The sequence below is a fragment of the Aspergillus campestris genome (genome assembly GCF_002847485.1).
Source record: "Aspergillus campestris IBT 28561 chromosome Unknown P168scaffold_5, whole genome shotgun sequence".
Taxonomy (NCBI): domain Eukaryota; kingdom Fungi; phylum Ascomycota; class Eurotiomycetes; order Eurotiales; family Aspergillaceae; genus Aspergillus; species Aspergillus campestris.
In genome coordinates this window covers 878,990-901,583 of record NW_020194340.1, presented here as the reverse complement: position 1 = coordinate 901,583, position 22,594 = coordinate 878,990, and the positions used below count along the sequence as shown (strand labels likewise).

At 51.4% G+C, this 22,594-nt stretch overlaps 6 protein-coding genes across 6 annotated transcripts; 3 read left to right on the top strand and 3 right to left on the bottom strand.

The window, feature by feature from the left end:
* Positions 1-410: 410 nt before the first annotated feature.
* On the top strand, positions 411-1,685 carry P168DRAFT_234812 (uncharacterized protein; the record flags this gene model as incomplete). The annotated part of the gene is made up of 4 exons (XM_024833429.1): positions 411-584; positions 635-739; positions 787-1,163; positions 1,223-1,685. 4 exons carry the CDS (start codon positions 411-413, stop codon positions 1,683-1,685), a joined length of 1,119 nt encoding a protein of 372 aa, XP_024693492.1.
* A 458-nt stretch (positions 1,686-2,143) lies between these two features.
* P168DRAFT_234779 (serine hydrolase domain-containing protein) lies at positions 2,144-3,493 on the bottom strand (the record flags this gene model as incomplete). Its single annotated transcript, XM_024833428.1, has 3 exons — positions 2,144-2,562; positions 2,624-2,921; positions 2,969-3,493. The coding sequence occupies 3 exons, from the start codon at positions 3,491-3,493 to the stop codon at positions 2,144-2,146; spliced, it is 1,242 nt and encodes a 413-aa protein (XP_024693491.1).
* Positions 3,494-4,106: 613 nt separating this feature from the next.
* On the top strand, positions 4,107-5,982 carry P168DRAFT_234205 (flavin-containing monooxygenase; the record flags this gene model as incomplete). The annotated part of the gene is made up of 4 exons (XM_024833404.1): positions 4,107-4,248; positions 4,296-4,669; positions 4,726-5,448; positions 5,515-5,982. The coding sequence occupies 4 exons, from the start codon at positions 4,107-4,109 to the stop codon at positions 5,980-5,982; spliced, it is 1,707 nt and encodes a 568-aa protein (XP_024693490.1).
* Positions 5,983-6,973: 991 nt separating this feature from the next.
* Positions 6,974-9,100, bottom strand: P168DRAFT_317933 (uncharacterized protein; the record flags this gene model as incomplete). Its single annotated transcript, XM_024840154.1, has 1 exon — positions 6,974-9,100. One exon carries the CDS (start codon positions 9,098-9,100, stop codon positions 6,974-6,976), a length of 2,127 nt encoding a protein of 708 aa, XP_024693489.1.
* A 1,738-nt stretch (positions 9,101-10,838) lies between these two features.
* On the bottom strand, positions 10,839-14,743 carry P168DRAFT_317932 (proliferating cell nuclear antigen; the record flags this gene model as incomplete). The annotated part of the gene is made up of 9 exons (XM_024840153.1): positions 10,839-10,856; positions 10,924-11,210; positions 11,276-11,705; positions 11,780-11,820; positions 11,876-11,882; positions 12,740-13,398; positions 13,450-13,901; positions 13,962-14,443; positions 14,507-14,743. The coding sequence occupies 9 exons, from the start codon at positions 14,741-14,743 to the stop codon at positions 10,839-10,841; spliced, it is 2,613 nt and encodes an 870-aa protein (XP_024693488.1).
* A 4,524-nt stretch (positions 14,744-19,267) lies between these two features.
* On the top strand, positions 19,268-22,304 carry sha1 (putative calmodulin-binding protein Sha1; the record flags this gene model as incomplete). Its single annotated transcript, XM_024833113.1, has 3 exons — positions 19,268-21,329; positions 21,372-21,947; positions 22,006-22,304. Coding segments are annotated over 3 exons (2,937 nt in total), but the record flags the coding sequence as incomplete, so codon positions are not given.
* Between the last annotated feature and the right edge of the window lie 290 nt (positions 22,305-22,594).

The following is a 22,594-nucleotide window of genomic DNA, read 5'->3' as shown; positions in this document are numbered from 1 at the left end:
TTTCAATTACAGCCGTTATTGAATTGATGGTTCGTGCCAGAATCGCCCAGTCGAGCCCGACGTTTGTGGAGACTCGAACGTGGGTACCATTGCGGGCCGGTCTTTGCTCAATCCAATCAAACCATTCTTCAGTCCGAGGATCCATTGCACCCAGGCAGGTTTAATCATTGTTCATCGCGGTTGCTTTCTTGCGCATAATTTCTACCAAACAATATCTCGAACAAAAATCACGTATGCCAGTGACCATGTCGAGGAAATTGGCATGGAGCCTGACCACGTTGGTCGATGGAGCCGGAACCTTGGATCCGAGCATGGCACGCATAGTCTTGTCTCGTTTCTACCATCCCACTCCGTTAAATATTGGCCGGGCCGCCCTGTTCTGCGCAAAATCACCCATCAGTCCCTTTCAAATGGCGTACGAGATCGGATTGAGCACCCCGGAGGTGCCCAATCGCGGCTTTCCCCTCTGGGTCTGTAGCGTGGTGTTCGTTATAATCGCGGGAATGTTTGTGATGACGCGACTAGCGGTCCGATTTCACTATCGGGGGTTAGGAACAGACGATTGGATGATCCTGGCATCTCTAGTAGGTCCCCGGTGCAAGGTTGAGGTCGAGGCGTCGGCTAATCGAAACAGATCGGTTCGATCCTCCTATCGGTGACCCAGTGTATGGCGGTACATCATGGATATGGCAAACATTCAAGGGATCTCTCCGAACATAACCGGGAGGTAGCCCTCAAGGTACGTCGCATACTTTCCTCTGCCATGTCTGGAAATTAATTTTGCAGTGGATATTTGTCGCGCAAGTTATGTATAAGGTCGTCATCACCATCAACAAGACCTCCTTCCTCTGCCTGTATCTGCGCATCTTCATCCAGCCCGTCTTCCGTTGGCTCTGCTTTGCCGGCATCGCCTTTTTAAACTCCTGGGGTCTCGGCTATATTCTGGTCACCATCTTCCAATGCCGGCCCGTCGCCTATTTCTGGGACAAGTCGATCACGAATCCGAACTGTGTCGACACCAAAGCGCAGTGGCTTTCGTACGCAATAATCAACATCGTTTGCGACGCGCTCATCCTCATCATGCCTTTGTACCCAATCTCCCAGCTACGGCTTCCGCGCGCAAAGAGGTTCGGACTTGTTGGCATAATTGCCCTAGGCGCATTGTACGTGTCGACTTCTCCTCAAGCTCCCCATTCATCTATCCGTACTGACCATAGAACAGTGTCTGCGTTATTAGCATCATCCGCACCACCACACTCGCCGAGTCAGCCGATAACGAGGTCAAGGACGCGACTAGCGGACCCATCCCGGCTGTAACCTGGAGTGTGATCGAAGCCAACACGGGCATCATCTGCGCGTGCCTCCCAGCCTTCAAGCAACCCCTGCAATACGTTTTCCCCAACTTCTTTAGCTCCCAGGAGTCGCCCGACCCGACAGACAAGGTTCGCGCCCGGCCCGCGCGCTCGGCTGTCGCCACAGATCCCTTCAGGCGTGGAGTGTACTCAGCCAGTGGCTGGTGGCACCATGTGTCGTCGCATGGCTTGGACGTGTTCCAGGTCAGGGGGAGAGAAAACCCACCGCTGGGTATCACGCAGATTACGGACGTGCATGTCACCTACCAGGATGATACGCGGTCTGATGCGTCGTGGCGGCCCATGCGCGGGTATTCCAGGATGGAGAAATAGATATTCTATTTTCTCTGCTGACTTTGTACATATAAATATTATAATAATGATGGTCTTTGTGACAGTTTCAGTCTTTGCCGCAGGCCAGCTCCCTAGAATGGACGTAGGCATTCGTGATGCAGCTTTTGGATCGTCAATCATATAAATGGGACCTATAAAGCTGCAAAAATCAGTGATGTGTTGAGCAAAGGTTTGAGTAGGTTTGAACAAATAGGAAATACGGTGGGAAAGTTTAGATTTATTTCTTTGTCCGGGACAGACCAAATAGTCTAACTGTTTACATTCGCTGCCATTCACTCCATCTTTCACTCGATCTTCAAATATCACTCAGCTCCTGTTATAATCAAATTGTACTATGTCAAGTGGTATCCAAGTTTGCAAATAACATATAACTTTACCTCCATCTTTCACCTCAGATGAGAGGATTGGTTGAGTTGGCATCAGAAACTTCTCCAATCTCACTGGCCAAGAGCTTTATAAACCTCCATCTCAACGGCTACCCATAGACCAAGAACCTCAGCATTCAAAAAGGGCAGAATTTGCGTACAGACAATTCCTGCAACGCCCTTCTCCCGATCTGCCCACCACCACAGATTCGGCAGTCCAGCCCAGTGCCCTGTTCCACTCGACCGTCCTGTCCCGCTGCCATTGGCCAGCATGAACGTGAGACCCCAGCCTTGTGGCGGATTTCCAGGTACTGGGTACAACTCTGAAATTGCATTGGTCAGGTCTGGTTTGCCAGTAGGTATGCCCTGGCGGCTGTAATTGGGGAACTGTGGGATTTGGTTGGAAAACATCTCGTCGACAGTTTCCTTGCGCAGCAATTTGCTGCCTGTGGTTGGGCACGTTCCATCGTTCAGCAGGACCGCTAGAACCTCTGCAGCAATAACTTGTCAGCTCGTGAACACCGGCTGATAGATTCTAAAGGTACTACTCACTGCAGTATTCCTGCGGCTTAGCGAACAAGCCCGCGCCACCGCTGTTTAAGATCCGGGCGACTTCGGCTTCATTGTCCGGATCAACAACCAGTGGGGCTCGGAGAGGATGGTCTCTGGCCCTCAGTGTGCCGTCGGAATTTTTGGCATTCATATATGCTAGCCTCCCACGCATGTCGAGACTCGGGATCATCGACATGTCGTGGATACCAATCGGCTGAAAAACGTGTTTCTGGAGGTAGGTGTCGAGCCTCAACCCTGTTACACGCTCGAGTGCGATCCCCGCCCAGTCAAGACCAAGCTACTTTAGTTAGCAATATATAGCGCTCCTAGATATGGGGTACTCACTCCGTATTCCCAGCCTTCGCCTGGCTGGAAAAGCAAAGGTTGCGTCACATCTTCGATCCGTCCGGAAAATTCATCCAGGCCGACTGGCAACGACCATTCTTTCAATCTTTCACTGAACATGGAGTATCCAAATCCGGACGTATGGGTCAGCAGCATGCGCAGTGTAATCTCTTTTTTCTTCTCTTCAAGACTCCCATCTGGACGTAAGACCTTGAGGCTTTTCAGTTCAGGACAAAGAGTTTCTATCTGGGTCCCGTCGTCCAGCTTGAAAATTCCCTGCTCCACCAACTGCATGCAGGCGATCCCCACTATCATCTTTGTGCAAGATGCAATCCAGAAGATGTGGTCTAGGGTCATGGGTTCTTTGGACCCCGAGCCACGTTTACCGGCAGAGTGGGCGAACAACTCCTTCCCATCTTTACCAACGACCACGACTGTGGCCCCAGGAATACCAGTTTCTTGGTTCTCGCAGGCCTTGTCTACAATCCCGCGGAGATGCGAGGTCGCTTCTGCATCGAGGGCCATTTTGGTGGCTTGTGGAGTGTGTGAAGATTTGATAGTGTGGATTGGAACGTCTGTCGTGGAGGTAACGGCGGGGGTGTCCTGCAGACTGCAGACATCGGCTACTTAAACACAATTGCTGCAGATCCCATTGACAAATACTACCCTCTCATGTCTGTGATAGTGATGCGGGGCTACTCTAGCTGCATAATGCTGCGGACCGCGCTTTGCTGAACCGCTGCGGACTGCAGAACACGGGGCTTGGCTACAGGAAACGTGCATTCGGCACTGCAGCTACATCAACATGTGTGACGAGATCCAATCGCTTGCTGTGGTTGCATGTTTCATGATGACGTGAGAACCAGGGGGGAGGCGGGGAAGCTCGATGGACTGTGGAGCGGGGTCAGATGTATGCAGTACCGATGCCTACAGTATATCGAAGACACAGAAATCGAGACACTTGTACAACAGCAACTCATGTGATACTGCAGGCAGTGTTTGGTGGCTAGCTGAGCGGCAAGGAATGTATAGGCAATGGGGCAATATAAATAGCTGTCCGAGATATCACAACCTACCCACCTTCTGAGGAGCAACATCACTACAGTTCCACATTACTGAGATCCGCCTGTTACTCACAATGGGTAGCTTAGGACCAACGGACACGTTGCCCAAGAAGTTCAACACTGAGCTCACCGACTACTCGACGGTCCACGCCGAGAAGACCGGGCCATATGCCGAAAACCTCGAAGTCGATGCGTTGGTCGTGGGTGCCGGTTTTGGTAAGCCACTTCCCCATAACCGCTTCGTCCATCTGCTCATAAGACAGCCGGTATCTTCATGCTCAAGACCCTCCGTGATCGCGGCCTAAAGACGGTTATATTCGAGGCTGGCAACGATACAGGCGGCACCTGGCGATGGAACTGCTACCCCGGCGCGGGCGTAGACTCCGAGGTCCCCGAGTATGAGTTCTCCTGGCCTGAGGTCTACAACACGTGGAACTGGCCCAGCAATTACCCCGACTACAAAGACCTACGGGCCTACTTCGATCACGTTGACAAGGTCATTGGCATCAAGAAAGACTGCGCTTTTAACACCGTCGTGGTTGGCGCGCAGTTCGACACTGATGAGGGAAAATGGAACGTCAAGACTGCGGATGGCCGTACGACTAAGACTAAGTACCTCGTCCTAGGAACCGGTTTCGTGAGTTAATACATCACTCTTATCACAGCATGTCAATCGACTAATATAAAGCCCAGGCCGCCAAGAGATACATCCCCCCTTGGTCCGGCATGGACAAGTTCAAGGGCGTGGTGCACCACTCGTCCTTCTGGCCAGACGCTGAAGTCGACGTCAAGAACAAACGCTGCGCTATCATTGGCACCGGCGCATCAGGAGTGCAGATCACACAAGCGTGGGGCCCCAAAGCCGGCGACCTCAAAGTCTTCCAGCGAACGCCCAACCTCGCCATACCAATGCGCAAACGTGACCTCACCGTCGAGGAGCAGGAGCGCATCAAGCCCTACTACCCTGCGCTGTTCCGCTACCGCGAGACCAGCTTTGCCGGTTTCATATACGACTGGTGCGAGCGGAACACCTTCGACGACACGCCCGAGGAGCGTGAGGCGCTCTACGAGCGCGTCTGGAAAGAGGGCGGCTTCCGCTACTGGGTCGCCCTCTACAAAGATAACCTGATCAATCCTGACGCCAACAGGGAGTCGTACAAGTTTTGGGCTAAGAAGACTCGCGCCCGCATTGGTGACCCCAAGCTACGGGAACTACTCGCTCCCAACGAGATGCCGCATTACTTCGGTATCAAGCGCCCGTGTCTTGAGAACAACTACTACGAGCAGTTTAACCGCGAGTCTGTGAATCTGGTCAACATCAAGGATAACCCAATCAAGGAGTTTACCGAGACCGGTATTACCCTTGAGGACGGAACTCACCACGAGTTCGATGTGATTGCCGTTGCCACTGGTTTTGTAAGTTTCCACTGAATTCACCCTTACCGATAAATGTCCACACAGAAACACTAACATAGACTACAGGATGTTGTCACTGGCGTCATGACCCAGCTCGGGCTAAAGAGCATCAACGGCACCGGGCTCGAAAAGGAATGGATCCCAGGCGCAAAGACCTACCTCGGCATGACCGTCAGCGGCTACCCAAATATGTTCCACATCTACGGACCGCAGGGCCCGACGTTGCTGAGCAACGGGCCCACGTCCGTCGCTGTGCAGGGCAGGTGGATCGCGGACGCGATTGCCAAAATGGAAAATAACGGCATCAAGTACATCAACGCCAAGGCTGAGGCAGCGGATAAGTGGAAGGAGCACATTGTCCAGCTCAACGACAGAACGCTCTTTCCCACGACGAGGTCGACGTACATGGGTGGTAGCATTCCTGGAAAGGTTTATGAACCGGTGTGCTACAGTCTTGGTATTCCTGCTTATACGATTGAGGTTCGGGGTGCTTTGGATAATTGGGAGGAGGGCTTTGATGTTGTTAAGGCTTAGGCAGGATGGGACGAATGGATGTTGCTCTAGTTGAGATACTTATATATATTGAGCCATAGGTTATGCAAAGTGAGTTCAAGAGTCATTTGAGAGTGTAATATTATGGTAGTGCCCCGATATTCAATACTGGAAGGGGAACATCCTCAAAGCTCGTGCATCGGCTCAAGTAGATTTCCTACCTAAGTCTACACATCTTCTCCAACAGTGGCTAACAAACAAAGTAAAGAATATGGTGCAGTATCTTCAAGTAAGTCTGGGCACCACCAACTCGGTGAAACAATAGAAAGACAGAAATAATGAACAAAAGAGAGAGAAAAAAGCCGAGCAGGATAGGGTTCCATTCATCACGTGTCCTATTCAACACCAGTCTCACAATTTCCTATCTTCGCTACACCATAGAATCCAGGGCGTAGTAGGAAGAGTCTGGCTGAATTTGTCACAAACGTCAATTAAAATCCGAAAAGACTAGAGTTGTTTGCCGTGGTGGAGGATAATCAGTTTCTGCATCGCTGTTGGGATGGCGCTGAGTGGCGAGTGGGAGTCGCTAGGTGGCCGGCTTGTCTATCCGGTCACGGATGTGACTTTGAGTCCAGACCATATTAGATTGTTTGGTCAGGGCATTAATAACGATTGTTTTCATAAACACCCAAGTTAAACGGAAGGGCGAAGCGATTGGGCTTTGCTGTGTGCCTGGGTCAGCTCTATCATCTCGGCGCTCTTGAGTTGGGGACCGGTTCGTCGCAGTGGCGATTGGGTCTGGCTGAATAGACCAGTTGGAACAATTGGGAGGCGCTGCATGGGGCGTGTTTGAGTCGCGACAGCACCAGTGCCTTCCAAAGAGACGTAAGCCGCTGCTTGTATCCTCACGTCTGGTACAATAGTGCATGAGGCACCACCTAAAATTGACAACAGTCTAATCAAAATATAATATACTTTACTGTCTCTCTGGGGACCATCGTTCAAACACCACATAACCCAGATAAACGGCACATCATTCGATCACAAACTCCTCATCCGGCCCCCTCCCAGCACTCGGAGCCATCGTCAGTGCTTCTCCATACATAATCCCATGAACATAAGCATCCCCAACCAGCATCACCCTAGACCCATCCTCAGTGCGCCGAACAATATACGGGGTATCCGCCCCATAAAAAATACAAGCCAAATCGCCCGTCTTCACCGCATGAGGCGCAAGACCAACGCGACCGCCCTCCGTCGAGACATAACACCGCAGAATCGTTATCCTGCAGAACTCTTCGAACATTCCTACAGCCTCTTGCATCTCAACAGATTCCGCATCTGGTTGGAAGCCATCTTGCAGAGATTTCACCCAGGCTACATAAACGCTCATCAGGTCTGGCACGCTGCAGCCGTCCGCATTTCCATCTCTGCTGAGCATATGTCGGACATGGTCCCACCGGTCAGCGATTAAGGTGCGGCTATGCGCGTCTAACGCCTCCTTGTAGTCTCCGTAGACAGTCTTCGCGACTTCCCAGCACCAGGAATCGTACAGCAGTCTTTGGTCGTTCCCGACGCCTCTGTTCGCCTTGTTTACCAACGTGCCCACGCGGTGGATTTTGTCGATGACGAATCCTCTCACTTTCAGCTGGTTGAGTTCTGGTGATAGGAAAAGAACGTCTGGTTTGTAGGGCAGATCATCCGTGTATCCGGCATTGTATCGCTTGTGCCATAGTTGTACTATTCCTTCTTGCCGCATCTCTAGGAAGTGAGAGAAGTTTGGGCACCAGGACGGAACGTTCGGGTGCCGAGGCAGCAGGGCCACCAGCGCAAGCAGCGAAAGCCGCTCGTCATGCAGGAGAAACGCGCGTACAAAAGCCTTGTATGTATTGTGGAAGTTGGACCGCGCGTGGTCGGAGTAATCGGCCAGATGTGCAATCGCCTGTCGCATATGCGGCGGCGCAAGCCCAGCCAACGCCCACACTCTGTCGACTGGCTCGGTAACCTGTCTCTGGCACGACCACAACAGAAGACGAATGAACTCGTGGGTGCTGAACTCGGTTTCCACCAGCCCCTGTATTCTGTCGCGCCACCTCCCTAGCTCCACGATCCCGCGACCACCGCTGTCGAAGTGTTCCGCCAGCCCTGGCTCCGCAAAGTTAAGACTTATAGCAGTGAGCCTGGCCACGGCGGCACGGAAACCATTCCATGAAACGGCTTTATCGCCGCAAACAAGAACCAGTTCTCGAGCCATCAGGATCTCAGGCACAACCCACAGCCGATGAAACCAGGGTCGACGGAAGAATTTGGCAGTGGCGACCCAAAGGGCGGCATCTGCTGGCTGTATTGACAGAGTGCCCTGTGGGCCTGCCTGTTCAACTGCCTCAGCCAATCTAGGAAGATTGGGGATGACTAAATCACTTTGATCCGCATGTTTACCCAACCAGCAGAGAACTTTCTGGGCTCTGGAGAAGATTCGAGGGATCAAGGCGACCTGTGCTGCCTTCTCGACTGGATCTTTCTGGTTGATACAGATACCATCAATCCAGATTAGGCTTCCATGCGGCACGTATCCGTGCAGGTTATTCAAAGCCTCCAATATGTGCTCTGATATTGAAAAGCTTGCCATGTTCTCGTTGTAGTATTGGCAAAACATGGCTCTCGTCATTATAGGACGACCCCACGCGTAGGACATGGCCGCGTAGGGCGGCGCATTGTCTATGTAGTGATCTTCCAAGGAGCACCACGGGTAAATACCCGGCAGGACAATCTTGAGCAGTCGAATCTGGCCCTCTTGGAGCGGTCGATACTCGAACGCAGTCTGGAGATCGAGGGGGTGGTGGATCTGCTGGAACCCTAGTTCCACTTCGCTGACATCTCGTGGCGGTCCGACGATGCGTGGGTTGGAAAGGGCTATCCCAGGACCTGTAGCAGATTTCACCTGTTCTGAGCCAACTGCAGTCTTCCCTTTGTCTTGGATACCCTGAAGGTCTCGCCTCTCCTGGGAAGTTGGTGTATTAGACCCATCGGGCGTTTTGGCCGGCCCAGTCACAGTCTTCGCCTGGCTCCCTTGAAGGCTTTCAGTCTCTTGGGAACCCGGTGTGTTAGTCCCCTTGGACTTTTTGCCGAGTTTGCGCTTCAGTGTGCTTCCTAATCCCATGATCTATTATATAGATGAGACTCAATGGGGAAAACCCACGTGCTGTCGCCTTCCAGCTATATACTTGAAGATCAGTCTTGATAACTCCCGACAGCCATTTGTAAGTCAGCCTCGCGCGGGGTGAGCCTTGGCTGTGCCGAGAAGCAATACGAGGGCACTAAGACATGGGGTGAAGATAGGCAACTCATGCGATGATCTTAAGGTTTCTGGTCTGAAGCCATATGCATGACTACTGAACAATATAAAATGGACATGACACAACGGGCAGATTGTGCGAAATAAATATGTTTGTCCATGGTTTCAAATGCCTGAAGCCCCGGTTTTCTGCTTCACATCACACCCAGTATCAAGTCAAAGTATTAAGCAGATAAACTCAGCGTACTGGCCTGGAGGATTGGGTCTCATATAGTAGACATTCTTGATACGTCCCTACCAGCTCTATGCGCAGGAAAAGCTATCCCGATGACCCGTGGTTAGAAAAGCATGTCCATAGCAACGAGCGATATATATAAACCACGGCACCTTGAACTCCAGACCGGTATTTCCTACATTAGTATTAGTAAAGCAATAGAACCAATATACCATCATACTAATTTCAACAATAATAGGCAGAAGAAGTCCAATTATCTCAAGAAGAGATTATATAGACATACAGTCATCAGGTCAAAGACAAACCTCCCAAACAGACAAACCGCACACCCAGTCATCCCAACCCACCCAAGGCGGTGAGCCTCCCCCAACACAGCTACAAAAACCCCTCCGCCCCCCACAATAATTTTCTTCCCTTTTTTTTTTTCCCCTTTCCAAGCGCCATCCCACCAATGCTGCGTTTCTTTGCTACACACGACGAAAAGATTTCCACATCTTCGTCACTCGGGGTCTCCCCGAGTCCTTTCGCAAATGAGAAATTCGGAGGAATCTCGAACACTCAACCCGTCTTTCTTCCCCTTTTGGGGGAAGGAAGGTCCGGTACTGCCCGCAAGGGCCTGGTGTGACTCAACACCTGTATCCGGCATCAGAAACATCGGGGTTTCTTTTTCCCTTCGGGGAAGGGAGCTCCCTGGGAGAGTCGGTGCAGAGATTGTGTGTGCGGGGTCGTATATCGATTCAGCGCATGACACTTTAGTGCAATACGCGGCATGCTGTTTCTTTTCCTTTTCTGTCTTCCTTTGGAAGGTGAGGGGGGGATAGAATGGTATCATTCGATTCCGATTATTCTGGTGGGATGGCGCTTCATCTCTTTTTTCTTAGGTCAGTTTTTCTCCTTTTTTTCTTCTTTTTTGGATGGACCTGTCTTTTGGTGGGTTTGTGCCGTTGAGGTTTATGAAACTGGAAAGAACTTGGTGATTCTCGCTAATTTGTGGGAATCTTACCTCTCAACACGATGTGTTGGGTTGGGTTTAGGTTGTTGTTGTTGCTGTTTATGGTACGGACTTTTTGATATCGGTTGTGGGTGGTTATATAGACACAAACCTATTTAGGCCAATGGAAGATATTCTCTCTCAACTAAATCTCTATATACTATATCTCTACTATGATAGCCCTCAGTATACTGCGAACTACAAAATAATGATCATGGTCCATAGTCTAATATATTATGTAGACTCAAGGTCATCTGCAAACATTCATGGGATATTTCGAACTTCAAAACCAAACAAACAAACATAAGCAAATCAAATCCTGCTCCCTCTCGTCATCGTGAGTATGCTACTTTTGTACGCGCGTATTATATCTGCATCTAGTCCTCATCTCCGATCTGTACCAGTCAGTCAGTAACATATCATCACAAATCGTAGTAGTAAATAGAGAAGGGAAAATCTCACCTTCGGGGCAAGGTAGAACCGAAGGTGGCCGCTACCCAGGCCGTACTCCACCAGCAGGGGCACCTCCTGCGACAGACACAGGCGCACCTTGGCGGACAGGTTGGTGGCCTTGCAGAAGTTGACCAGGTACTTGAGGGAGAAGGTGAGGGCGACGGGTTCTACGAGCTCAATGGAGACGTTCTGATCGGGCTTGTCGACGTTCGTGTGCTGGCGGATGGTGACAGAACCGCTGCCAATGTCACCCTGGCAGGAGAACTTGACTCCCTCCTTGGTGGCCTCGATGACCACTATTTCAATTAGTATATGCTTGAATGAGAACACAAAGAACCATGTGAAGTAATAAATAACATACCCGACTCAGACAACGCGTTCAAATCCCGGCAGATACGCTGGAACTCAGCCGCGGGCATCTCCACCGTAGCGGCGTAGTCCGTCTCCGGGATAGCCAGGTGCTCCTGGTCGATATCCATGAGCTTAATGTCGTACTCGCTGAGACGGTCGGTCTCGGCGCTCTCGAACATGAGGTTGACGGCATCGGGCGAGTCATCCGCCTTGAGCGTCAGGATGTCTTCGTTCTGGGCGGCGCGCAGCACCTTGGTCAGGGAGACCAGGTTGATACCCAGGGCGATGTTGCGGTCGCACCGGTAGGGCGAGAACCCTTCTGCCTTCAACAGCATCGACACGAGCGCCACGTGCGAGTTGTCCATGGCCTGGAGGGCGATCCCCGAGTCATTGCAGTCGAAGTTGCAGTCTTGAACCAGGTCCTTGATGGCGTCGACGACCTGTATATACCAAATGAGTTTGTCAGTTCTGGGCGAGTTCGCTGGGGGTAGCTGGGGTTCGTGGTGGGACGTACGCGCTTCAGAAGACTGGCTTGTTCGAGGCGGGCTTCCAACACTGGTTCGTTGTTAGATATAGGCCAGCTTTTTAGACTCTGATGGTGTGTCCTTACTCTTGATCTGTGTGTGTGTGTGTGTGTGTGTGTGTGCGCCGAGTATCGATGCGGTGAAGGATAGGCGAGGTGGTGAGGGATTGGTAAATGAATTAAGGACTGGAATTCGTCAGTATGGAGGGGATGGAAAGGATTGAGGTATGTGAGGTCTTACAGAATAGGAGATCTGACAAAAAACAAGAGAAATAGGTGGGATGGAGGAGGAGTAATTGGATGAATTATAGACCACCAGGCTGGCGCGTTCGAGAGCCGAAAGAGTCAAAGTTAGGAAAGCCGGTGGGGAAACGCGGTCGCGGGTCGCGTTCGCGGTCTGCCGCCCTTAAGCCATATCACCCACTTGGGTTAGCGCGGTGTATATGTACCTGAGGCAGCACCCTTACTCGGGTGGGCTGGTATTAAAGTGGACAACTTTAGGATATGCAGCTTCGAAGCTTGTTTATTCCCAATTATATACAGAATTTCCAGGAGTATAAATCTTGGAATTCGTCTAGTATTTCCCCAACATGATGTATACAGTCCACAGTATACAGACAAATGAAAAGCCAACACTGCTCAGTGTACGGCAACGAGAGACATAATCCAACACTGGCAAAACGAGACAACCAATACTGTACAGCAGAAAGATAGACAAATAAAAGGTCGAAAGAAGGAACACAATAAATGAAGAAGAAAAGGGTAAAAAGTAAAAAGATCAAAAGATCAACGCCTCCAACACCAGCCCGCTCTATGCACATGGGTATCAACCTGCCGCTGTGATCGATGGTTGTGGTACGGCCCCGTGTCTCAGGGCCTCGTATAGCTCTAGGTGGTAAAAAAAGAGAACCGAAGGGAAGAATGGGGAGAAGGCTCGACGGGCTATCAGACGCTCGTGACCCGCTTGGACGTCCCCGCTGGTCGTTGTTTGATAACCATCTGCAGCTCCTTGAGCATATTGGTGTTGGCATCGGTGTTCTCACGGCCCGCCGCCTGTTTGGCGCGGTCCTCTTTGACACGCGCAATCCGCTCCTCTCGAGTGAGAGAAGCTCGTTTATGTCGCGCCGGAAGCGCAACAGCTTCGTAGATCTCGGCCTCGTCCATGATGCCCGATTCCGACCGTCCGTCACCATTCAACGCTTTCAAGGCATCCGACGGGCTGCCTTCGACCGCCGTAGCGCCCCCAAGACTGGGCGTGGGCGACTCCGGGACCTTCAGGTTCAGCCCGCTGAAGCCACTACCCGGCCGAGACCGTTCCCCAATCGACTGTCGATCCAAGCTCATCACCAAAGCTGACTTGCCGGATTCCCACTCTTGGAGCAAGCCGCGGATGTCCGTCCCGATCGACTCATACTGGGACATGAGGTTCGACTCGAACTCGGTAGCATCCATATTTTCAATGTCGGCGTTCGACGCCTCCCGCAAGACATGCATCTTGGCGTGCAGAGCACGGATCCCTTGGGACAACGAGTTCAGCTTTCGGTATTGCGCCCGCAAATTATCCTTATTGGGGGACGCTGTCGGCAGCGGAGAGGGAGGGATGGCATCGCCTAGATAGCAACAGTCAGCGATGTTCCTCATTCGACTCGTGTAGCACATACGGTCCTCCTCGTTGAGGATGTTACTCATTTTCCGAATATTGGCCGCCGTGACCTCGGCCAAGTCCCGCATCTGTTCCACTGCGGTGCTCCATCGGGCGATATCAGTGCCGCCACCGTCGGCCCCAAACGCCAGGAGGCAGCAGAGGATACTCTTTCGCACAAGATACAGCCTACCAAAGAGGCTTCGGAGGGCGCGCAACGAATACTGGTCCTCGGTTTCTCGCTCGGCAAAGGCAGTTTCCGCCTCGGCCAGTTCCTCATCGGTGATGTCATAAATATCGTGGTATTTCGCAAGATTGTCGGTATCCGTCAAGGGCTGCAGGGTGCGTTGTGCGCGGATATACCGTCCTAGCATGGTGTAGAAGCATTCCGAGACCGTCCGGCGCAGCCTCAGACACCTGCGCGTCTGGGCCTGATCCTCCAGTCGACTGATCGGGGGTAGTGGGGTGCTTCTATAGGCTTGTCAGCGGCCTGTGACTCCGAACAGTGAAAATTCCACGGGGATGACTCACATGCGGTAGCCCCTCGAGACCAGCTCTACCTCCTGAATGAAGACGACTGACGCCGACGCCGCCGAATCGAATGCCTGTGCATTGCTCACGAAAGCAATGGCGCCATCAACGGCCTGATGGCGTACGTATTTGACCCATTGCCGCTTCGCAAACGCATAAAACAGCACCCCGATGACCGGAACCAACACCAGCAGGACTCCGACTTTCCGAGGGTTAAGCCCGGAACCCGTCCGAGATCGACTCCAGTGTATAAGCCATGCGATGGAAAACGAGGTTGAGGCGGTGACGACCGCTCCCTGGACCCCGAAGGCGGCGGACATGGACGGCGGATCCGTCGGGTGGGCGTTGGAGAGGACATCGGCAGCGGATGTGTACGAGGGGGCGCTGTGTTCGTTGAGTAATTGCGATGCCACGATCACATAACCAAATTGCTCCAAGAACTTCTCATTGTCGCTCTGGCCGATCTGCGAGTTCAACACTGCCTAAACAACCGAAACAAAGTCAGTACCTCCGCGCATCCGCAAATGATTCGGCCATGAGCATACCATGCAAGCGTCGTACAATTTCCCCAAGGCCGCCCCCTGACGAGACGCTCTCAGATCCAGCGGCTTGGGGAGTTTGTTCCTTATCCGATCCTGGAATTTCGACGCGCCGCGGGGCGCGAAATTGGTTGCGCTGATATCAGAGCCATCATCGGTACTTTCGTTTTCCTTCACCGGCCAATCTGGATCGTGTTCACCAGTCCCTAACCGACCACCCGTTATTATTTCCGGTCGGACCATCGTGGAACATTCCCACTCACCGTGAAGGTACTCGGCCAAAGGAGAATTCTCATAAACTAGGGCTTCCATCACCTAGGAACATGCCGCTGCGGGCGTCGATCGAGAAGAGTATATCGGGGAGTGGAACCGTGGCGAAAGCGCGACAATTCGGAGACAGGCGGCAAATCAATTCGAGGATGGGGAAGGACGAGTCATATAAGAGAGCGCAGAAATTATCGTCGGCCCATTTCCGTCCAGATCCCAGGGCGACAAAGGGAGTGGCGGTCGAGGGAGAGTACCACCGAAGGCGCGTAAGGGATGACGACCGTTCACGGGGGAGAGGAATGAGGGGGACGACTGATGGGATGTCGGCAAGCGTAGTCAGAGATGTTGAACCCCTGACAGTTAGGACAACTTTGTCCTGCAGTAGTGGTCTAGAGAAGATTAAAAAAAGAGTAAGAAAAAAGACCAGGATTAGAAGAGAGTGTCAGGAGTGAGGCAAAATATGCAACGACAGTAACGGGAAACAAGAATAGGCAATCATGACAAGAATAACATTGAAGGCGAAAGAGGGTCTCTAGACGGTCTGGGGAAGGGAGTTTAATTTGGCCGCCGGTCGAATCGGAGGACGAAATCACGAGAATCCGGTCTGCCACTAAACTGGATGGGGGAAAGTGGACGGAGGTCACTCCCGTTCGACTGTTGGTACGGCTTGGTAGTCAATTGTACCGGAAGATACAATATTCTACACATGTATACTTTATTGATTTCTCCCATACACTTTCATCAATCAAGGTTTGGCCTCGTGTCTTTCTCCTCCTCACGTCTCGGATCTCATTATACACCTCGGTCGTCCATGTTCATTTCTCAAGGATAACTACATGTGGATGCGGGCGTCCATGGATATTAAAATACAGTAACCCCTGGCCACCGCATGATGCCGACTAGGCGGGGAAAGGCCGAGGTCCCATCCCCCTTTCCCACTCGCGGTCAGATATCAGCGATCTAGTCCAAGAAGTGGGTGACTGGAAAGTAGACACGATACTAACCTGACACTAGGGTTTCATGTTGACCGTTCAGGAATCGTGATTCTTGTCGCCAGGTCGATCATCCCCAACCCTTTGGAGCTCTCTGTAAACCCGGCTGTCTGCATCATGACGCCGGTTGCGGTCCCAGAACAGGCGCACATGACTATTCCTGGATATAATGCATGCGAGATGAACCACTAACATTCAGGGAAATTAACCCAGCCTTCTTGTTTTATTAACATTATCTTTGCCGGATTGAAACGCGTCAGTGATGACATTTATGAAACTCCAACGTTGGGCTATATTTGGACTCGCATGAACTCAAACCCAATCAACCCGCAACACCCCATCGATGCTCCCTGCGTCAAGCCACCAAATCTACACCTCGGCGCCTGTTCTGACACAATAATAAATAGAGTTCAGAGATTTACCCCACGATCTGATTGGCGATCATGTGAATCAAGATTTAATACTGTCGCCTAGTAAAGCCAAATCGTCTTCATTCTATCACAAGGCTGTCTGATGTTCAACAATCCTCCTAGGACCTCGCTTACCCCTCTATCTACGCCGCGAAGATCTGAAACAAGAGCTGGAAGGGCCAAAGCTTTCCACGCAAGGTCACAACCGACAACCTTATTCCATGCCGGACCATGCGTCTGCACGGCCACGAGCCTTGCTCTCACCGGTTTTCATAGCCACGATCTGTGTCAGGCTGATATGCAGTGTGCATGAATGAGCCACCGCAGGCGGGATAGAACGCATCCTGACGTAATGTAAGCAACGTAGGGGTAACAATATTTTGATGATTTTTCCAGGTATGTCACCGAATGATTAATGTATTCCTTTCGTTCAGAGCTTCCACTGTCGAGAAGGCCGGGAAGAAGATCATGCGCTTGGGGTTTTCCAGTGACATGGTTGCCCGAGTTGGGAGCGAGCTGGAAAGAATGCCCGTGCCCTTTCAGAGCCAGTCAGTCAATGCTTTCTGTTGCTTTCTTAGCATTATGATGCACCATGCTTTAAGAGCGCTCTATATGCTATTACAGTTCAAATAATTGGCTAGTGTATCGATCAAGGCGTCAAAACGTGTCCTATATATACTTCTACTCATACACACAGTCACTTCGGCCTCCTTATAGCCGATTGAACTTACCACGTGAGACATACGCTACCGCAGCTGTTGATGATTTAGGGCAGTCAACAATATGTAGAGAGCCTTGAGACATTGACGCAAATGAAAAACATTCCAAATTGAGTGCCCATGTGGGAATAACAATCAAGATATGTAGCTCTAATGAGATCTTGAAGATTTCCTTCAAGCCGGGAGTTAGATCTCCTCCATCTGATCGCTTCTTTGCTCTGGGTTTTCAGAACCCTGGGGTCAGTACCATCGTATGATAAGGCACTCTACGGCTTTCTTCGTCAGGCACCAGTCGAAACTCTTGACTGGATTTGTTCTTCTATAGACAAGATGCCAACGATTTCTCATCTGGTGCAAGATGTCCGGCGTCTTTCATCGTTCAAGTTATGTCGAACAGTTGCTTTATAAACCAGGCATATGCTTCTGCTTCACTCCGAACTCAACTTCACCGTAGTCTGTATGAATTCCCAGCTTTCTTGAATAGAGGTAATTCGCATAGAGAGTGATATCTTGTTCGCTCTATCTTTCCAGGTATCAAACACCACTGGGGTATAGAAGTAGTAGCTACCGTAAGGCTAGCCTGCAACGTCAGCCATCTAAGATTAGCATATTTGGTTCAAAATTTAGCGATACGTAATCATGGCTTAGAGTTGGTTGTATTTGGTCAATATATAGCAAGGAGGTCGTATAACTAGTCACACTGCTCCACTCGGTGCATGATATGGACTGCTGCTTTTCTGGTAGGGGAACAAGTGTCCCTTCAGTAGAAGATGGTGCAAGCTCAGCATGGCAACAGGGACTAACTTCTTACCCAAAAGACAGAATAATTCTTTCGTTGCGTCGTATAGTCTTACTTATGTATGGACCTCTACCCCGGACGAGTAACCCACTGTTGTACTAAGCATTACGTGAGGTGCTCGCAGAATCCTTCCTTTTAGAGCATCAAACTCGCATCTCATCTAGCTTCTTTGCAGTATGACGTGTTGACAACGAGCCTTTAGCATTATACGCAGCGACACAGACGACTCGAAGTTGGAACTGTTTGTTGCCTGGGGCACAGCAGTAGGCTAGGCGAATTAGCCAGTTCGGTCCCACGTCCATCAAGACCGGGGAATGATTTCAAGTATTTTAAACGACGCAAACAACTACCTTAGACGTCCTCAGGAAAGTGTTGGGCAAGTGTCATATAATATGTGTCTCACGTTAGCCTCTGGCTGTATGACGTCTCGAAGGAACGTAATCTTTCGATTTTGAAGTGGACAGGACTTCAAATGGCGAGGACCGGCAGCTTCCAAATCTAGACTGACCATACCCTGTCTCAGGTCGGACTATTCCAGCTCTTGCTCGCGTTCTGAGTTTTTCCATGGTCATCTGTCTAGGCCAGTGTAATATGTACTCAAGAGAGTAACATCCGGAGTCCTGGATGGCTTCGTTTCCGCTCTAACGCCGCAGATATAGCGTGTCAAAGATTCATATGTTGCTCTGGCAGACTGAGTCCGCGTGCACAAGATGTAGACCTTCCGTGAGAGGTCTACCAATGATTGGTTGAGCTTATCCACAGAGCAAGCAGTAGTAGAATGCCATGTTTTCCCAGTGACCGCAGTCTTATTCACGGATCTTATACTGTCAATAATGATCCGTTATCACCAGATATATACCACAATTAAGATTGGTTGCTCCTTTTCAAGTTTGCAGCCTGGGTCATGAGATTCGACAGCATGCCTACTTCGAGACTTCGTCAGGGAATCGAATTGACGTGGATATATATAGGACATCCATAGATATAGGTAGCAAACTCTTGGGGAATCGGCCGCTGATGAACAATATTTTCATCTAGGCCCTCTTCAACGATACTCAATTTCGGGTAGTATGTAGATCCCCAAAGAAAGAGAACCTCTCAATCCCCTGTCTGGCTGGTCAACACAATCTCGAACTGGCAGGGTGCCCGATTACCCAGGCCCCACAAGCCACGTTGCGGGGGCAACCACACGTCAACATCGCGTCCGGCTCCATTCTTCCTCCTTAACGCTCTCTTGGTCTATCTCAGTTCCTTGGTACTCGCTTTAACCCCGGATCGGCTTATTTAAAACACACGGCATTTATCCAATCCTGATAGATTGAATTTAATATCGACTTCAGCGCGGAAACCTTGATCTCACACCCGTCAACACACCCACCTCCGATCATTACCCTTTTGTCTCCTCCCCCGCGTGCTTCCTTGCTGCCCACTACTATCCCTCGATTCAACCGGAATTTGCATTTCGAGTGTAGACGGGATTCCCCGCGAAGGCGATGATCCCCTAGGACGACAACAATCCCAAACATCACCAAGCTAACGCGCATGGTAACTTACATCTGTTATATTCACGTCAACACATCATGTCCGGCCTCCTAGAAGACGTCGGAACGCCGTGCCCGCCAAAGTCAAGAATCCCCAGGTTGGACCGATGCAGCAATCACAACACATCGGTCACCGGCCTGTGGGACAGCAGCGCAGATCAGGGCGACGAAACATGCAACATCGACTTCACCATGGAGGTGAAAAAGCCTGTCTTGACAGGAACCAGGCCCAGACGACGCACCAAGACCGGCTCCTCCTTTGCAATTCACGAGGAAGACGATGCGAAATCAAATCAAGTGACCAACAAACGGAGACGAGACGACAGCATGGCCGACTCAGGTGTCAACCGGAAGACTTCGCTGCTCGCCCAGCCCGCCCAAAGGTTCCGCCCCAAAGTCAGCTTTGCGCCGAGTCCATCGAAACGATATAGGGAGACTGTTGATCCGGTGAAGCCAGTGCCTACCCCGGAGGCCACTGCGGCAGCCAATCGGGAGTTTTTGGTGAAGATCAATGGCAGCGCCCGGTCGAGGCCCTCGCCTCGCAAGACAGACGTCCACCGTGATACGGTCTACGTCCCACCAGATGAGACCACCGTTGCGAGCACGTTCATGGATATCTTCAGTCCGGTCAAATCAATTCCGCAGCAATCCGTGTCTGATGATACCCAGTCCAACTGTGTACAAACGCAGTCTTTCAGAAGAAGACACGGGAACGAGTCGCGAGCTTCGATCCATCGCCCACCGTTACGACCGAGTTTGAAGATTGCTCAGGAATCCTCCATTCAAATTGACGTTGTCGGGAAAAATGGTGGTAAAGAGAACATTCCCCCGGGATCGGTACTGGGCGAGAAGAAAGTCCAGCCTTACAAGCTCTGGGAACCCCCCGCTGAGGATTCGAAGGCGACCAAGTCGGTACAGTGTGGATCTGGTGACGCTTCCCGTCAAAAGGTTGTATCCAAGCCGCTCTCTACAGCATCTATAAACGGGTCCCTACAGCGAGCGGTCCTGAAAACTCGGAATAGGTCGAACCAAACTTCAACCGATATTGTGAAGAGCAACATCAGTGCCAGGCAGAAATCAAACTCAGTGAATCTCGAAGCATCGACCATCCTTAGGGACTCTACCACCAAGCCGCTAAGACACTCGAAACCTACCGCTGCTCTTTCCAGGACAAAGGTTTCGTCTAGCGTGAGGCGTTTGGATGACGAGTACCCCCTCATTCCCGACAACATTACAACCACGGCAATGTACGAAGATGACTGGCTTTCACACCAAGAAGCGGTAATATCGCAATTGGTGAATACCCTAATTGGACAACCAGATGAAAGCCAGGGTGTCGACGACCCGGCCATACTCCGGCATGAGCTCTTAGGTCTTTACCAAGATCCCTCCTTTACGCATTTGTATAAACGCGTTCAGGCGTCTGTTCTATATGGAGCTATGAGCATCCCAAAGGATGTACTCATCAAAAACAGTCGACTCACCCAGGACTTGGGGATGAAACGAAAATTCTTGGATCTTTGGACACGGACGTACGATCTCCGAGCCCTGAGGGCCGCCATGGAAACTATTACTGGAAGGAGGATACCGACCCCGGTGACACAGGACTCTGGCTTCGATGCAAGAGCAGCATCGGACACTCAACGTTCGCTCAAGAAAAAGCTTGAGGGCTTCCTAGACGCATTCCTGCTGCAAAACCGGGACACAGATCGAAGCGCGAAAGAAACTAGTGGCAGTGATCCAGCCGCAGTAGGCCACGCATATCGTCGCACGGTTCTCCGCAGCATCATGATCATCATACTTCTCGACAAAGGCAGAATGGGAGGGACAACGATCCCCCGTCGTCTTTTCCTCGCTTCGTCGCCCTTCAAATCATCGGCGGCCGTGTTGCAAGGCCTGGCTCGCTTTCTTCTCCCGTCATCAGGGGACATCCTGAAGGCGCTCGGCCATCTGGATTGCCAGTTGGATTATGAGCAGCATCCACTGGAGGAATACGACTTCCGCATGCACAACCTTGCTGTGGACCTCCGGGATGGGGTTAGACTGACCAGGGTGGTAGAGCTGCTGTACCCGCTTACCTCGTATTCGGATAGTTTCGCAGGTGCGGCCGACCTCACTCCCCAGCACGGAAGCCCATCGCCAGATCGTCAGTGGTCGCTTTCTCAGAACCTAAAACTTCCCTGTCTTGGCCGAGCGGTGAAGCTTTTCAACGTGCAGATTGCACTAGATTCGTTGGCCGCCATGCCATCGTCCAAGAAGCTTGTTTCCCATGTGCGGGCCGAAGACATCGTGGACGGTCACCGCGAGAAAACCGTCTCCCTGCTTTGGGGACTGGTCAGTAAATGGGGATTGGCCAAACTCGTCGACTGGGATGATCTGAGGAAGGAGATTGACCGACTCACGCAAAAGGCAATTTCCCTATTTGGATATGAGCAGGTCAGCTGCGCAGATTGGTTCACCGGAGCGAAGTCAAGCAACTCAAAAGCAGAGAACGACGAGTCCATCTCGCTGCTCACACGGTGGGTGTCCATTCTCGCAGGGCTCAAAGGTCTTCACTTCGAGAACTTCAGCACAAGCTTTGGCGACGGCAAGATCTATGCAGCCATCGTAGACGAATACGAGGAGTACGTCCGCGGAGATAGCCCGTCCAATCCTCTGCCCAAGACTCTGCCCAAGCTGGCATCCCGCCTCCGCGCACTAGGCTGCAGCGCAGAATTCAGTAAGTCCACCTACCATACCAATGCCCCTGCAAAACCCACACTAACCAACCAACCCAGCGCACCTTGTCCTCTCAGGTCCATCAGGCAAGACACACGTCCTCGACAGCGACCTAACCATCGGGGCACTCGCCTTCCTCTGCTCTCGCCTCCTCCCCGCCAGCCAACGAGCCCGAGCCGCCACCGTACTGCAAAACGCCTGGCGTCGCGTCCTCGCCCGTCGCGAACTCCACCTCCGCACTCTGGCCTACAGCGTAGCCCAACACTGCGCCGCTGTCGTGCAAACCCGGGACCGTATCCTCTGGGCACAGAAAACGATCGCAAGATGGTGGAAGAAGACCAAGACGCGTCACCAGCGACGACAGCGTCCTATTCACAAATGGGCTGGCCGGAAGACCGCGGCCCGAGGAGTCCGACGAATGTGATTGACTGGTTTTTTTTTTGGTTCTGTCATGATCGTATGCGGACTTTCTTTGGCTTGTTAGTTACTTTATTTTTGGATTGCTTTGTCTGTTTCAAGCTCGGTGTTTCGGACCGGCGATCGAGGGTCTCCTTTATTTCATCCTATTCTTTTGTTGTCGGTACATTTCTTTGTTTATCTCTAACTTGGGTACATATACGTACATTGGTATTTTGCATTTCGAGCGTT